Here is a 17,982-nt window from a genome sequence, read left to right as displayed (position 1 = left end):
ACGGCAACATGGAAATCTCTGAAGTGGACTGGTGAGTAGGCCCCCGTGGCTAGCTCTGTGACCTTGGACAAGTGGCTTAATCTCACAGGAAAATGCCTCAGACGCAGGGATCTGGGGAGCCCCTTCGAGTTCCTCCTTGTTCCTTCCTTCCTGTGGTCCCTCTACTCTGTGCCTAGACCTGGGAAGCAAAATGGTCATTCACCTTAGCAGGTGTTCTCGTATCTCTTGAAAAACTAGGTGCTAAAGGGGATTTGGCTTCCTCCCTTGCTTCACAAGATCAGGTGACATTTCTGAATGTCTGGCCCTAAACGAAACATTGTATCAGAGGCAATTTCTTTTCAGACTCCGTGTCCCCTTCCTCTTGGATTCTCCTGTCCAGGGTCTCCTTCCTGCATCCACAGCCCAAGAGCCAGTCTTCCTTCTGCTACGCTAGTACTTCCTGGAGGCCATGCTCTTTTCTGTGTATCGACAGGCAGTCTTTGGATAATCCACTATGATAATTACTAATAATATGTTTTGTGTGTTTACTGCCTTCCAGGGACTGTGCTGAACCTCCCTATACATTGCTTCATTTAACTCTTATTTAACTCTGTGAGAGAGATACTATCCTCATTATGCAAATGGAAAAATATTTCGTATTCACAAAGGAATTTTGCAAGATCATACCACATAGAACATAGCAGAGCTAAGGGTTGAACTCAGACTCTTCTGATGTCAAAGCCTTGGCTTTTATCTCTTGGCTTAAAAAAAAAAAAAGGAAAATGATATTAAAATGATAGCTAACTTTCAAACTGTTCATCCCAAGTGAAGGAAAAGCTTAATTCAGTTAAAATGTTTGCCTAGTTAACAAGGTGGTACTTCTCAAGAAACTTAAACAAGGTGACTTTCCGGTATTATTCCTTTCCCTGTGCTTTGATTTTTCTAGAGATTTGACCATCTTTGGCTATGCAGAACATCTGGTTTAGGCTAATGGTTGTCACAATGAAAAACAAAAATAAAAGGCTTTCTGCTTCTCCTTGGTCCTTAACTGAAAACAGAATAGTAACCAATGTTACTCTGGATTTAAGAAAGTTGTCCATTAACCTGTATGTTAAAGACACTGATAAATCACAATCGAGGAATGTTGGTAATGGTATGGAAAGGGTGAGCTTCTGGAAGCCATAAAAACATACCACATAGGATCTGCTTTCTCTCCAACACCCATGTGGGCATAATCAAGAAGTTTTGTGGATTTCAGCTTAGTACAATATTCTGGGTTATTGTTTGCACCTTGGTGACTTTTGCTTGTTAGATATCTCCATGATTTTCCCCTGTGCTCACCTGTTGTGCCTGCAGTGGGCAGGGAAAATAAGAGTCCTGTTTGGAAATCAGCTCTCCTGTTTTGTCCCCAGCATCTTGGTGGAAGAAGTGAAAGATCTTATCCAACAGCAAACTCTCAATGACACAATCACCCCCCGGACCTTTTCCTCATATTATGAACATTATCACCCATTAAATGAGGTAAGTCATTACATTTCTCTCCAAAATTACTACTTTCATTTAATTAGCATTGCCATTTCAACCATGGGATATTATTAAAGAAACATAATTAGTGGAAGAGGGTTAAAAAAAAAATCGTGATTAGGTTGATTATATGGTGGTAACTTATCCTCTCGTAGATGTCTTCCCTGAGAAGATTGTATCATATTTTGTAAACTGCCTCTAAGCAGGCTGTTTGCCCACAGCTGGGAGTATTTCTGTTCTGAGTAATACTGCATGCTAAGTAATAACAGGAAATAAAATTAAGACCTTCTTATTGAAACTGCTACAAAAAAATTAACAATCCAATTAATCATGTCTCTTTGGACCATTACCCTGATTGTAACTCTTAGGGAATAATGGCAACATTATCTCACCGAATTAAAGGAATTTATTCACTTACATTTAGTATACTGTAAACAAGTGCATTTTATTCCCCTTAGGAGGAATCTATTTAAACTAATAATAACAACAACAACAACAACAACACCTGTATTTCAATCATTCACCACCTGTATTTTAATCAAAAAGTTGACTCTTTTTTTTTTTTTTTTCTATCAGTACTTACAGGTTCCAATTTTTCTAGAGGGAACCTGAGAAAGATGCTGGGGCTCAGTTGACTGAAGTAAGCTTTCATGTAATCCTCTAAGAATCATATCCCCATATTTGTTAGTTGAAAGGGTCAACTCTTTGGAGGACTTCCTTTTTTATATAGTTTGCTCCAAGTAATAAAAATCCCTTGATACCTTTTTTCTTTCATAGGAGCATGCTGCTCTATTGCTTAATATAAGTATTTTTATCATCTTTGGCTAGGTGCCCAGAAACTGTTAAGTACCATATCCATGTTTTTAAGACATCTAAGACTTAAGAAATAAGAAACAATTTTCTGTTTAATCTTCAAAAGCATCTGTTCCTTTCCAGTTAGTTAAACCAGAACTCAGCCTGCTTCTAGAATCAATGTGCCTGGCTGATTGATGGGGAGCTTAAAATTGCATCCCCTTCCTTTATCTCCCCTCTCTTGTCTCTATTTGGCCAAGACCTCTTCCCTCCAGCGTCCATCATCAGCTCTGCAGAAGCAAACTTGATGTCAGCGGTTGCAAAGCTTGGTCAGCGTGATTTGCAAAATGGAGAAGATAAATACGTCATAGCTGTCTTGAATTGGATGGGGAGGGAGGAATGTCTTAAGAAGAAGTATTTTTAAGTAGTTTTAAAATATTTTTTAATTCGTTAGAAGAAGGTTACTTTTTCTTATCTTGTCTCCAGGAAAGACATGGGGGGTGGGAGGGGGAAGAAACAACTGTGTTAGTCAGCCATAACAAAGTGCCACAGACTGGGTCACTTAGACCCCAGAAATGTACTCTCTCACAGTTCTGGAGGCTGGAAGTGCACGGTCAAGTTGTCAGCAGGATTGGTTTCTCCTGAAGTGTCTTTTCCTTGACTTGGAGATGGCTGTCTTCTCACTGTGTCCTCACGTGCTCTTCTCTCCGTATGTACCTCCCTGGTTTTTCTGTGTATGTTTATGTCCTAATCTCCATGTCTTATGAGGACACCAGTCAGGTTGGATTAAGGCCGACACTAACAGCCTCATTTTAATTTAATTACCTCTTTAAAGGCCCTATCTTCAAATACAGTCACATTCTAAGCCACAGGGAGTTAGAGATCCAATATGTGAATTTGGAGGGGAACACAGTTCCATTTGTAACAATGACATTGCAGAACACATTTTGCACCTCTCCTCCCTCCCGCCCTCAGTCCTTAGGGTTCATAGGAATGTTGGCCATCTTGTGCTCAGGAAATTCCACCAAGTCCTTCTTTCCCCTTCAGTACTGATCGTTCCTTCAGCCCTCACCACAAGGTCACCTGGTAGGTTGGAGGGGTTCTTTTGTCATTGATTCTTGCTAGGAAATCATTTTTTTTTCTTTTCAGCGTAACAGTATTCATTGTTTTTGCACCACACCCAGTGCTCCATGCAGTCCGTGCCCTCTCTAATACCCACCACCTGGTTCCCCCAACCTCCCACCCCCCGCCCCTTCAAAACCCTCAGATTGTTTTTCAGAGTCCATAGTCTGTCATGGTTCACCTCCCCTTCCAATTTCCCCCAACTCCCTTCTCCTCTCTATCTCCCCTTGTCCTCCATGCTATTTGTTATGCTCCACAAATAAGTGAAACCATATGATAATTGACTCTCTCTGCTTGACTTATTTCACTCAGCATAATCTCTTCCAGTCCTGTCCATGTTGCTACAAAAGTTGGGTATTCATCCTTTCTGATGGAGGCATAATACTCCATAGTGTATACGGACCACATCTTCCTTATCCATTCATCCGTTGAAGGGCATCTTGGTTATTTCCACAGTTTGGCGACCGTGGCCATTGCTGCTATAAACATTGGGGTACAGATGGCCCTTCTTTTCACTACATCTGTATCTTTGGGGTAAATACACAGTAGTGCAATTGCAGGGTCATAGGGAAGCTCTATTTTTAATTTCTTGAGGAATCTCCACACTGTTTTCCAAATTGGCTGCACCAACTTGCATTCCCACCAACAGTGTAAGAGGGTTCCCCTTTCTCCACATCCTCTCCAACACATGTTTCCTGTCTTGCTAATTTTGGCCATTTTAACTGGTGTAAGGTGGTATCTCAATGTGGTTTTAATTTGAATCTCCCTGATGGCTAGTGATGATGAACATTTTTTCATGTGTCTGATAGCCATTTGTATGTCTTGCTAGGAAATCTTAATCCATGGTAGGGAGAAAAACAAATGGCAAAAAAAAAAAAATACTTCTTAAAACAAATGGCAAAAGAAGAGTATTATTCAAAGGATGTTACCTTCATTAACCCAGATTAGATTGTGAAATGAATCAAGCTTTCTGTAAGGCTGCCTTCATCCAACACAGCCTCCATAGTTTCAGGAAACCCCCTGAACCAGTGATACTGTGACACAAAATATTTTCATGTAGTAGTTCTTTCAGAAGCACTCATGTCTTAGAAGAGTAGCACAGTAAACAAAGCCCCAATGAGGAAACATCTGATAGCTAGACACCCAACACCTCAGACACTGGCAGCATTAGTATTTGGTGACAGGTAGGCCTTTCAAGAACATCTTAATTCCCAGCACTGGACAACCACTCACCCTAGTGATATTACTCTAAGAGCATCCATGGGCAAATGGTGCCCCAGTTCCCATCAGCTAGGATTGCAGTTTGAAATTACCTCTTGTTAAGGTCCCAGAGATGAGGCCAAAGACTGGTCATTTCCATTTCAGAAGGTATAAAAGTACAAAGGTGGCCCCTGAGAAGTTGGTCTTCATTAAAACATGACTGAATTTCATCATTCAAATTGTGCTTTGAAGTGGACACTAGCCTAAAGTCAGGGCCAGAAGGTTTTGGGTTTTTTCCTTCCACTGTAGTCTTCACAGAATCACCAGTACCACTAGACTTCCAGCCAGGAGAAAAGTTCTGAATCAAACTTCTCAGAGAAAGAGAGAATTTTTCCTCCAGATTGTCCTCATCTTTGCATCCTCTCACTTTACACAACTTGTTGTGAGTATTCCAGTCTCTAGTGGGAACAATAGCACTGCTATTTATCCTGCACAAAGACAGTGCCCAGGACTTCCTTGGGTTACCCTTGAAAGTAAATATTTTAAAAAAAAGTCCTATAGAAATGTGAACTCATGAATGAATGGTAAAGAAGATTGTACACACAGAGACAGGGATTCGATGTGCTAAGCCTTTAAAAATAACTTTCAGGAGATCTATTCTAAAAATTAATTTTTCCTGCTTTGTCCTAAGTTTTTTAGTGCTTTTCTACTCTTCCTTTAAACCTTGATACCTTTGAAAATTTTAATTTTATTGATTTTCCTAAACAGCAGAAGAAATACCAGGCTGTATTTCCTTTGATTCCTCCCTCTTTCTTTATACAAAGGTTTTAAAGGGATCGCCTTACCTTGCAGAAGTTGTCTGCTTCCTTTGCCCAGGGAAATGCTTTGAACTTGCTCTGTGACTAACTGCTGGTTTCTGTTTTGATAGATCTATTTTTGGATGGAAATCATAACTGAGAACTATCCTGATATGGTTGAAAAAATCCACATTGGATCCTCATACGAGAAGTACCCACTGTATATTTTAAAGGTGTGTTGTGGGGAGAGTCACTCATCTCTCAACTTTGGAGAATATATTAATTTTCCACTGCTGCTTGTTATAACTGGGATTTTTTTTCTTTGAGCTTTAGAAATATCTGTATTACAAGTGTTCCTCAATGTTAATATCCAGCTATTTGGGGATTGGTTATTACCTTTACATTCTTTCTTTCACTGATGCAGTGCTGGTGTGAGAATAGAAATCCTATTTTGGGGATCTACGCTGTCTCTGTCTCTATCTATGGGACATAGATAAGCCATTTAACTTTCCTGAGCTTTGTTGGCTCCCCTCATAAAAGGAGGGGAGTCATTTGGATTATTTTTCAAGTACCTTATTTATTTACACCCACCACTACCACCTCTGACTGGCTTACCTGGGAGGCAGGGGGAATGGAGAGAAATCTGTTGTCAGACAAACACTGATACTGATCTAGTTTTTGGAACCAAAGAAACAGCTGAGCAACGAAACCCAGGGGGAAAAAAGGAACCGTGGCAGTAGGATTAATATGAAAGCTTCTGCTCCAATCCCTGTCCATTTGTTTTGTTTTGTTTTGTTTTGTTTTGTTTTGTTTTGTTTTGTTTTAGTTGAATAAATTAGCCTTTGTAAAAGTCTGTGAATATGGCCAAAGAAAGAATTTTTGGGAGCCATGAAACCATGCTAATTCCTGCTGTTAATTTCTAATTCTGCATTTCTTTTTTTTAGCAGTTCCCCGCCCCCCCCAAATAATTAGAAAGCAGTTCTAGGAAAAACGTAAGCATCAGAAAAATACATTTGATTTAATAACATTTAATTTACATATAGTTTCCCAACTTCACCTATCTAAATTGTGAGAGGTGGGAGTCTTTAGTCATCCAAAGATAAGATTTTGAGTCAGGGTTCCTGGGTTCTCATCTGTTTTGTTAAGAACCTGCAGTGCAAACTCAAGGTAGACATATGAAACATCAGGTCCTCTTGACAGCTGAGTTGGTCCATCAAAGTAACTCCATGCAGTTGTGGTCTACCCATCTATGGAATTTGCATTCGGCACTATTGTGTATACTCTTCAGCACTTGTGTTTCTGGAACCCAGATTCACACATTAGAAGATCATGCTTCTTGCATGACTTTGTACCAGTCTTACTTGACCAAGGACGTGCATATGATGGGAGTCTCTGGGGTTCCTTCATTTTCCAGTGTCAGGATCAGTGCCAAGAGAGTTTGCTTGGCACTGTTAGACAGAAAATTGAGTCAGGCAACTCGTCCAGACAACTCAAGACTTTTTTTTTTTTTTTAATTGCATAGATTCAATCAGCCAGATAGTTCTTCTCTGTGCACTATTTCATTCTTGGAAGCCAATGCCCTTTGACTTTCTCTGTTGCTTTCTTACTGGATTATCACTAGCTCCAGGTTAGTTAAGAAAAAACTTGCCTGAGTGCTGCGGAATGGCAATAAACATTTAACTCTCTCCTTTTCTTTTTTTTTTTTTAAGATTTTATTTATTTATTTGACAGACAGAGATCACAAGCAGGCAGATAGGAAGGCAGAGAGAAAGGGGGAAGCAGGCTCCCTGCCGAGCAAAGATCCTGATGCGGGGCTCGATCCCAGGACCCTGAGATCATGACCCGAGCCAAAGGCAGAGGCTCAACCCACCGAGCCACCCAGGTGCCCCTAACTCTCTCCTTTTCTTATTTTGGAATTTCAACTCCACGTATTTGTTTAATTTTGTAACACTCAGCTCCCACCCTTCCATACCCTCATTGTGTTGAAACTAATTTTTAAAAGCATATGAACCATTTTGTGTGGAGATTTTCTTGAGAACACTTCTGAAGACACCAAAGTCTATCACTGAGGACAGATTGGGAATTCTTATTCCAGAATGGCAACTTGCACTAGCTCCCCATACCATGAATCAGAACAAGGCCTCTGTCTCCGGGCCTGGTGGTAATACGTTTCTGTGAACTTAGATGTGTGCTTCATTTTGTGTGAGATGGGGGTAATAGTCTGTACATAAAAAGTATGCACCCTGGGGAAAATGGTAAAGGAGTCCAAGTTTCTCTTCAGCATCACTGGCTTCCCTTCCCAAACCTTTCTTTATTTCCGTCTCCTATAGAAAGCTGCCCATACTACATGTACCTATTTACCTCATGGAAGTGTCAAAATACAGCTGAAGTTCTAGTACTCTGGTCTTTATTTCTACACTTCCACGTGCAGCTCTGGGATGACTAAGTAATTGTGGAAGAGCAAGAGGGCCCTAAATCAAAAGTTCTGAGTGCAAACGTCAGTCCCGACTCTCACCAGCTATGTGACATTAACTAGTATCCTTTAATCTCACCACCCTTTAATGTCCCCAGGAAACCCTCAAAGGAATGCAGAGAATAATGTGTGTTTCACAGATTTGTTGCAAGAATTAAATATAAGCACTGTATAAATGGGAGTATTATCCTGAAGCTTCTTGTTATTGTTGTTGGTTTTCTTTGGGCAGGTTTCTAGAAAAGAACGAACAGCCAAAAATGCCATATGGATCGACTGTGGAATCCATGCCAGAGAATGGATCTCTCCTGCTTTCTGCTTGTGGTTCATAGACCACGTAAGTACTTCCATTCTCTTCCGCCAGAGTTTCTCAATGCACGGCCTAAGACGACATGTGCAGAATCAACTGGACTGTTTATTAAATGCATTTTCCCAGGTTGTGTTCTAGAATTCTCAACTTAAACTCTCTTGTGGTGAGATTTGGTAATCTACAATTTTCACAATCTACCCAGATGACTTGGTATACACTAAGTTTGAGACATAATTTTAAGCACTTAAATCACCCTAGAGATTGCCCACCTTTTCCTTCCTACATTTCAGGCTAAGGCTAACTGCTGGAAAATAATCAAGAAATATTTCGCAATAGTAATGTGTTTACTAAGGACCATAGTCTGCCCTTGGAAATTGAACAAAAAGTATAACATTACAGAGAAGATCATATATTCTAATATATTATAATGGGGGATTTTGTCCCTGAAGAAGGCCTTGGCAGCAAAAAAATCCATAGATAAGACCAAGAGTATGGCATAACAATAAAAATTATAATGACTATAAACCTCTATAATAAATGAAAACATAAAAATTCTGCTTCACTTCCTATAAAATGTTCTCTCTATTGATTTATGCAAAGAGCCTCTACTACTGGAAGAATAACTTAAAGTATGTGTCCTTCTGATAATGGTTCTGGTCCCTGTATTCACAGGTATACAACTACACAAAATAGATTTGTTCTTAATAATTAAAAGATAGTCACTTAGATTGATCTGTCTTAACAAATGAGGTACATCAAAAGTAAAAACATTTCTGCCTTTGCTGGGTCTGGTCAAATACAACATCTTTGTCTACCTTCTCCTGCCTTACCATCTGCTCTTCCCGCTGATGGGAGCTGCAGCAATCCTGAGCCTTCTGCAAAGTTCCCAGCCATCATCAGTACTACCTTGACCAAATGAGGCTAGCTCTCAAATGACTAGATCCTTAATACAGCCCAGACATTTGAGGATCCTTCCTCAATTTGGGTAGTTTTATTCATTTTGGGTAATGAATGGAGTACCAGTTAGCGGAGAAAGAAAGGTGCAAAGCAAGCAAGAAAGAACACTTCTTTTTCATTCCATCACTGAGCCTGGAAAGGGCCAAAAAGAGATTCTAATTCATTTTGACTCTAATTCCTATTGGTGGAGTTGTCCTTACTTGCCATCCTTCTAAAACTGACACCTCTTCTCTCCTATTACACATACTCTCCTCTACCCTGCCTGCTTGCTGAATTTTTGTAAGATTAAATTATTTATCTCACAAATATTTATAAATTGCCTATGAGTTTCCAGACTCTGGAGATACCATGGGAAAGGAGATACAGCCCCAAAACCTTACCATCAAGTATTTTGCCCCAACAATAGGAGTCTGATTTTTGTAGCCCAAAGCAACACAGTCAATAAACTCTTTTTAATGGACATTTAAGAATGTCCTTGCCTGCTTACAAATAATTTAATCATTTTTCATAATGATTCAAACAAAGGAAAAGGAAATCCAAGATTTTTTAAAATTGCGATTCAAACAGAAGGAAAAATAAAAGATTTTAGCTTTATAAATTTTGTGTGGATGGATTTTATATTTAAAAAGTAAAGAACCCAAAGATGAAGCCTTAGCTTTTAAAACTCTGTAAAGAAAACCTACACCATTCCTGTGTTTCTCCTTTCCTCTTGTACAACAACCATTCACACAACACTTCTAACTCCAGGTACATGGGTACTTTCCCCACACCACGCGATTCTATAACACCTGCTGTATGTCCTACAATTTAACTTAATTCTGACACTACCTACATGCAGACTGAGTCAGATCCCAGTGGGTAAGGGCTCAGTCCCACAAGACTGCCCCTCTCACACTTCAGCTGCCAGTTCAAAGTCCAGGCTGTTCTCTGTGCTTCGGACTAATCAGCTACAAATCAGAGGTTCCCACGACCTCCTCCTAGGTTTGATTAATTTGCTAGAGCAGGTCAAAGAACTCAGAGAAACAGTTTACTTACTGTTTACTGGTTTGTTGTGAAAAGGATACAATTAAAAGATACAGATGAACATCTAGGGGGAAGAGATGTCTAAGGAAAGGTGTGTGGGAAGGGACATGGAGCTTCCCTGCCCTCCCCAGCTGGGCCACTCTCCTAGCCACTCTACACGTTCACTAACCCAGAAGCCGCCCCGAGCCCCATACCTTTAGGATTTTTAAAGAGGCTTTATCATGTAGGCACGATGGATCATTAACTCAATTTCTAACCTCTTTCCCCTTCCTGGAAGATAGGTTTGGGGCTGAAAGTTCCAAGATCCTGGCTTGGTTTTTCTGTTGACCAGCCTCCTTCCAGGAACCCACCAAGAGTCACCACATAGAACAAAGGACTTTGTTATCACCCAGGAAATTCAAAGGGATTTAAAAGTCCTATGTCAGGAACCCAGGTCAAAGACCAAATACTAAACCAAAAGATGCCTTTGTTGCTCTTATCATTTAGGAAATTACAAGACCTGTGCCAGGAACAGAGGGCATGTGGGGCAGAGACCAACATATACACATATTTCTATCTCACAGTCTCTCACTCTTCTCCAACTCTATATGGTACGGTCTCAGCTTAGGGGAAACCCGTTACTCTACACTTTGGGGACCCTGAGGTCAGTCATTTCTTTCTATGCCTCTCATTCATCCTGTGGAGGCCAAATGAAGATCCCTTATACTAATGTGAAGGCAGGAGCTGAGGCTGACTTGTGCATGATTGCATCACTAGGACCAAACTCAGCACGGGGTCTGGCACATCATTGGAGCCCAAGCAGCACGTGTTGGGCATCACACCTTGTTCAGTACTTTGTCTGCCAACTGGCTTTTCTCAGTGCCAACCTCCCTCTGGACCTCTGACCTGGAGAACTCTCATGTAGCTGCTCACAAAGTTGGCACCCTGCAACTTCAGAACCTCCACAGAATTCCTGCAGCTGCCCTTCACCTTAGCTGACATGTGACTTGTGAAGGACACGGCTTCACAGAAACTCCTTCAGGGAAAGAGGCTGCTTTTTCCTATCTCCATATGCTAAGGGGCCAGAGGAGTAGATCAATGTTCTCCTGTCCTAATACAGGTATCCCCTACTTTCCAAAAGCTCACATGACGCCACTTCACTTTTACAAAAGACTTACATTCATATGGGAATGACTTTCTTCATAAAAACAAACAAAAAAATGTCCTTCAGGTTTCTTTCAGTCAGCAAAAATAGGTACTAATGTAAAAGTGTTTGGAAAGTGGTGGACACTTTTCATTTTACACCATTTTAGCATATGGAAAGGTTTCATAGGCACGGTCTACTTTCAGAGAGTGTGGGAAACCTGTTCTGCTGTTGCCTTTTTACCTAAATTCCTGATCTGATCTGGCTGAACCACCCTTGTCTTTTCTTTTTACTGTCCTCTAATGGTCTCCAGATAATTCCCTGGAACTTGGCTCATGTTTTTTTATTCCTCTCCAATTCTTGCCCTTATTTGGAGTGAATTCGAAGTCTGTATGTCAATCTATCAATGTCCATCTATCTCAGCAACTTGAACTTCACATCCACAAACCTAACCTCAACTCTGCTTTAGTAAATTTCCCCCATGGCCATCCTCTGTATCTCAAAAATAATTCTTTCCCTGACATCTGGATCCAGAATATGGCCAAGGACAGTAACCAGGAATGATAGGAGGAGCCACTTAAGAGTCTGACCACTTAATTTCCTCTCCTCCTACTCTGTCATTCCTCACACCTGTTCATCACCCATTCACCCATATCCTGACTGTCTTGTCCCTTTGATGTGCTCTTCAGGAGTTCTAACCCCAAACACCCCGCAGAATTAACTGTCCTTCTTCTGGGCCATCTTGTACATCTTATTTTATTATCATATTTTATAACATTGACTTTTTGCTCTTTCATTTCAAATGTAACATTTTTACCAGCTTGTTAAGAACAAAGATCATCTCTAAAGTCAGTTTTTGGTGTTGTTACCCATAACTCAGTACATTGTTTGGTCCATAGAATCAACATTCAACATTGTCTTGTTATATTTAAAATTTAAATTAATGCTTCAACTTTAAGCTCAAATACAACTCTGGAGTCCAGAGAGTATCTATCATTGTGCTAAATGCTTTATTGTCATCGTAGGAAAACTTGGACTTACAGCCCTTTGCAGTATTTCTAGTGGTAGAGGGAGTAATGCTTTATTTTAAAATCCTTCATTTGTAGCACCTTATATGCCTTTTTTTACTACTTTATTCTGTCAAATGGCTATTGGTTAATTTGTTGGTAGGTGTTGCTGTTGTTATTGTTGTTTCAGGCCATGATAAAGAAAAAGCTTTGGTGCACCCCAGGAAAAGATTGGATAGTAATTATCTGCCGCAGGTCGGGCTGCTAGGAATCAGACACGCCTTTATCTCCCATCCCCTAATTTCTCACTCTTGTGCAATCCTCCCTCCAGTCTCATCTTTCTTCCCTTGTTTTTATTACTAGGACAGCAATTTCAGCTATGTTACTTGTTGGTAAATCATTCCTTCAACAAATATTTATTTGTGTGCTGGCATAATTGTTACCATTTGCATGTCGGGCATAATTTCTTCAGCCACTTACTTCATTAAGGGTGATATAAAACCATGACTGTAAACATATTTATAAAATACCACAAAAACTCATTGGATAACACATGTTTGGAGAGCACCAAGATATACAAATCACAAATTAATGGGGAAAGAATTATTAGATTCATAAGTATGTTCAAGTTTGGTTGAAATTATTATTTAAAAAAAAATGTCCTTAAAAAACAGGTGATATACCAAGTCAGAATTATAAGGTTTATAAGATCTTAGAGGTTGTACTACTCCACTGATATGATTATATATCTAGATTGTATGTTTTTGAAGTATAAATGGCTGGATAAATATCAAGTCTGAAAATGTCTTAATGAGTAATAACATTATTCACAAAGTTATTGAGAACATTTCTTGCATTTCTCTGTATCTATGTAACTCTGCCCTTAATCTGCACAATGCATGGAAAAGAACACAGATTTGCCCAATTACCAAGTACCCAATCTTACCCTTAGCCTATCAGGAAAGTACCCTAAGTCCTGAGGATGCTATATTTACCTAGCTGATCCATTCAGGTCACTGTCCCATTTGAGTCCATGTCTCCTCTTACAGAAGAGCATTGAGAAGTCCCCTCAATGCACAATTTCCCTCTGTCTTTCTTTTTTTCTAAGCCTCTCTATTGAGGTCCTGGCTTAATCCTATTTCTCTTCAGATCACCAATTCCTCTTATTCTGGACCCTCACCTTCTTTAAATGCACCCAAACAAGCCCACCACTAGTCCAGATGGTGTCTTTGTGAGGGATCAAGAAAGACACCCTTTCCTGGAATAACTAGATATCTACCTGCAAAAGAATGAACTTGGACCCCTACTTCATACCATGTACAAATATTAACTCAAAATGGGTCAGAGGCCTAAATTTAAAAACTAAAATTATAAAATTTTCAGAAGAAAACTTAGAAGCAATAAATCTTTGTGACTTTAGGAAATTATTTGTTAGATATGACACCAAAACCACAAGCAACAACAACAAAAGAGATAAAAAGAGCTTTACCGAATTAAAAACATTAATGCTTTCCAAAGGATGTGATCAAGATAGTGAAAGGATAACCCACAGAGTGGGGGAAAATTTATATGTTAAGGGACTTTTATCCAAAACATATGAAGAACTTTTACAGATAAACAATAGAATGACAATCCAATTTTGGATTGAGCAAAATATCTGAAACGAACAAGTCTCCAGAGAAGATAGACAAATGACCAATAAGTACATGAAAAGATGTTCAACATCATCAGTCATTAGAGAAATATTTGCAAATCTAACCACAAGAGTTACCACTTCAGACCCACTGGGATAACTAAAATTTAAAAAGGATAGTAACAAGTGTTTGATAAGGACATGGAAAAATTGGAAAGCTCATCTGTTGCTGTTGGGATTGTAAAATAGTTCAGCCATGATTTTACAGTTTGGCAATTCCTTGAAAGGTTAAGCATAGAATTACAATATGATTCAGCAATTCCACTACTAGGTCTACACCCAAGGAAAGGAGACACATTTTTTTACAAATGTCCATGACATCATTATTCATAATCAAAAAGTATGCCCATCAATTTATCAGTAGAGAGAATAAATTAGTATATCCTTATAATTAAATATCATTCAGCAAGGAAAAGGAATGAAATGCTGACCCTTGCTACAAAATGGTTGAATCTTGCAAACATTATTCTAAGGGATAGAAGCCAGATATAAAAGGCCACATATTTTATGATTCCATTTGTATGAAATATCTAGAATGGGTAAATCCACAGAGACTGAAAGTTGATTAGTAATTGTCAGGGGTGAATGTGGGGATAGGTGGAAGGGGAATAACTCTTAATGGATAAGGATTTGGGTCAGAGGGATGATGAAGATGTTTTGAAGTCAGATAGTGGTGATGGTTGCCCAACTCTGTGAAAATACTAAAAAAAAAATTCACTGAACTCTATACTTTAGAATGGCGCATTTCCTTTTATGTGCATTGTATCTTAATAGAGCTGTTAAAGAAAAAGGGGGCACCTGGATGGCTCAGTTGGTTAAGTGTCTGACTCTTGATATCAACTCAGGTCTTGATCTCAAGGTTGTAAGTTCGAGCCCCGCATTGGGCTCCGCAAGAAATTCTTGTTCGGCTCTGACAGATGATCCACATTAGCTCTGGAATTTCTTATCCAAAAAGCAGGATTCCAAACAGAAGGGGTGAGTGAGGGTTGGAATGTATGTTTCATAGATTTGTTGAGGGCACCTGGCTCAGTTGGTTAAGCCTCTGCCTTCAGCTCAGGTCAGGATCCTGGCGTCCTGGGATCGAGTCCCACATGGGGAATCCCTGCTCAGCAGGGAGTCTGCTTCTCCCACTGACCTCTCTCCTCTCATGCGCACTCTCTCTCTCATTCTCTCTCCCTCCCTCTCAAATAAATAAAATCTTTAAAAACAAAAAGACAAGAAAACAGATTTGTTGAAAGAATTAAAATTTAAAATTTAGCTCCCCCGGTTATAAGGACAATGTAGAAACTGTCTAGTCATATCTGGGCATAGACAAGGTTAGTTTAAACTCTGATCAATATGGATTATTGAAAAAGGAGTGGGATTGTACCTAGGTTTTATTTCTTTAAATCCCTGAAGTGAGCTGTATTGCTTTAGTAAGGAATTCTTTTTTTTTCTTGAAGAAAATTTTAGAAAACATATGGTTCTGTTTTCTGCCTTCGTTAAAAAAGAAGACCATTTGTTCCATGTCCAAGGCATTTGCCAACATATGCCAAGAGAGTGCCCTAAGTTCAGACTTTTGAAGGGAATTAATACTCTTACTGAAAGTTAAATACACAAACCTAAACATTCCAAATGACTTCTTAAAAAAAAGTAAAACACATAAAAGAAACAGACTAAGTTTAGAAGGACTTAAAAGAGATATTATTAAACACACTTGGTGTAATTTGTAGGTAACTCAGTCAAAAGGGAAAAAAACGCCATACACTTATCTTCTGAGGCACGTGGATTTCTATGTGATGCCAGTAGTTAACGTGGATGGTTATGACTTCACATGGAAAAAGGTAAGTGAAGGCAAAGAAAACAAAATATGCCCTATTTGGGGATACAGGACGTGCAGGCTAAATTCTTCACAGAATCTTGGATCTTGGCACAATGGCTTTATTTAAAAAAAAATATATATATATATGTATATACATATATATATATAAATTCTTATTATGGAAAAGTTCAAACATATGAATGGTAATTATTTCACAGTAATCTCCTTTTTACCCATGACACAACTTCATCAATCAATTTTTGGCCAGGGGCTCCTGGGTGGTATAGTTGGTTAAGGGGCTGACTCTTGGTTTGATTTCAGATTCTCATCTCAGGGTCATGAGATCGAGCCAAGCTTCAGACTCTGCGTTCAGTGTGGGTCTGCTTAAGACTCTCCCTCTGCTCCTCTACCTGTGTATGCTCTCTCTCTCTCATATAAATGAATGAATGAATGAATGAATGAATGAATCTTTTAAAAAATGAAATAATCAACTCATGGCCAAAGTTTTCCCTCATGCATCTCCAAACCAATTCTATCTCATTATATTACTTTGAAGCTAACCTCAGACACCATATCATTTCATCAATAAATTTTGAGGATGCATCTCTGAAAGAGATCTTTTAAAAAAAAATCATACAATTGTACCTAAAAATTAATAATACTTAATATTATGATGTCCAATTGATATTTAAATTTGTAATTGTTTCATAATTTAAAAAATTGTTTTGTTTGATTCAGAATTCAATTAAAGCCAATATATTGTGATTTGTTTAGATGTCTTTTAATTCTATTTTAATCCATAGATTCTCTCTCTCTATCTCTCTCTTTCTCTCTCTCAAATTTTTTCTTCGCAATTTATTCATTGAAGAGAAGGTTTCCCATTGTCTGGATTTGCTAATTGCATTGCCATGTTGAAATTTCACATTCCTCTGTCTTCTGCATTTTCTAAGACTTGAAATTTGGATTGTAGAGGATAAACCAGATTCAGGTTTAACTTTTTTGGCAGGATTACTTCAGTGTGATTCTGTGTTCTATATAATGTCTGATTGTATCTCCTTTTGTGATGTTAGCTGCCATCAATACACAATGCCTAGATCCATCCATTCTTATTAGGAATCCTTTGAATAGCATTTTGATTAATAAAATCATAAATTGCAAGTTTTAGAAAAACATCCTAACTGCACTTGCATTCTGGTAGAATTTCACTAACTGATATGTGAATTTAAGCCTTAGGATGCTCTAATTTAGTGATGAGCATCTAAGTGTAAGTTTCCCAGTCAATCTCATCTATATTGGAAACCACTATCAATAGAATTTCTAGCCTATCAACATCATGATTCAGGAAAATTACTCAAGCAATGTAAGTACAGTTCTTTCTAATGTAATGAGGAGCACATAAAACATAATTCAGCTTATATAAGCTCAGAAAAACCTCCTTGAGCAGCACATGTAAGCACCAGGAAGAATAACAGAGTGATTGGAAACAGAATTTGAAAACAGGATTGAACAGAAATTGTTTTATGGAAGAGGTAATTTTTGCAGAAGAAATGGGAATGGTGAAGGGGATTGGCTGAAAAAGTTATCCTAAGTGAAAGGAATACTATGACTATAAGTTTGTAGGGAGGAGTGGGAAAATCCTGAACTAAATAAATGAGAAATCCCTTTCATAGCACCTAACACAAATTTGTGTCCTGTAAATGAGCATATGGAGGCATCTGTGTGGTTCAGTCAGTTAAGCATCTGACTCTTGATTTCAGCTCAGGTCATGATCTCAGTGTCATGAGGTCAAGCCGCACTCCTGGCTCCCTGCTCAGTGGGGAATCTGCTTGAGATTCTCTCTCTTTCCCTCTGCCTCTCCCTTTTCCATTCCCTCTCAAATAAATAAATAGTCACATTCACAGATTGATATTACAATAGATTTATTCTTTCACTAAATCATGGTAGAATTCAGCCACCCTTTAGGTATTGCCACTCCCCCATTGTCCTTTGTATCTTAACACTGCCAGTTAGTCCCTGTGGTTTAAGAACCAAATTTTTCCAGGACAATTCTTGCCACCAAATCACAGGCCAGAGGTTGTAAGCAGACTGGGAAGCTTTCCAGAAGGGCTGGTGAGAACAAGGAAAAGGTACTACATCATCCCAACCCCAGGATTTAAACGAAATCTGTGGAGCTATTTACTTAGT

General features: G+C 39.0%; 1 protein-coding gene across 2 annotated transcripts in view; it reads left to right on the top strand.

The window, feature by feature from the left end:
- Positions 1-17,982, top strand: part of CPB2 (carboxypeptidase B2) — a 59,049-nt gene that overhangs the window by 27,004 nt on the left and 14,063 nt on the right. For both annotated transcript variants that reach the window (XM_032874008.1, XM_032874007.1), the window contains 4 exons: positions 1,392-1,500; positions 5,546-5,647; positions 8,117-8,221; positions 15,710-15,820. In XM_032874008.1, coding sequence (XP_032729899.1) covers positions 1,392-1,500; positions 5,546-5,647; positions 8,117-8,221; positions 15,710-15,820 — 427 coding nt within the window. The remainder of the gene's footprint in view (positions 1-1,391; positions 1,501-5,545; positions 5,648-8,116; positions 8,222-15,709; positions 15,821-17,982) is intronic.

The sequence above is a fragment of the Lontra canadensis genome, unplaced genomic scaffold (genome assembly GCF_010015895.1).
Source record: "Lontra canadensis isolate GAN:19392208 unplaced genomic scaffold, GSC_riverotter_1.0 scaffold51, whole genome shotgun sequence".
Classification (NCBI taxonomy): Eukaryota; Metazoa; Chordata; class Mammalia; order Carnivora; family Mustelidae; genus Lontra; species Lontra canadensis.
The sequence above is the reverse complement of the archived record's forward strand: the minus strand, read 5'-3'. Positions and strand labels throughout refer to the sequence as shown.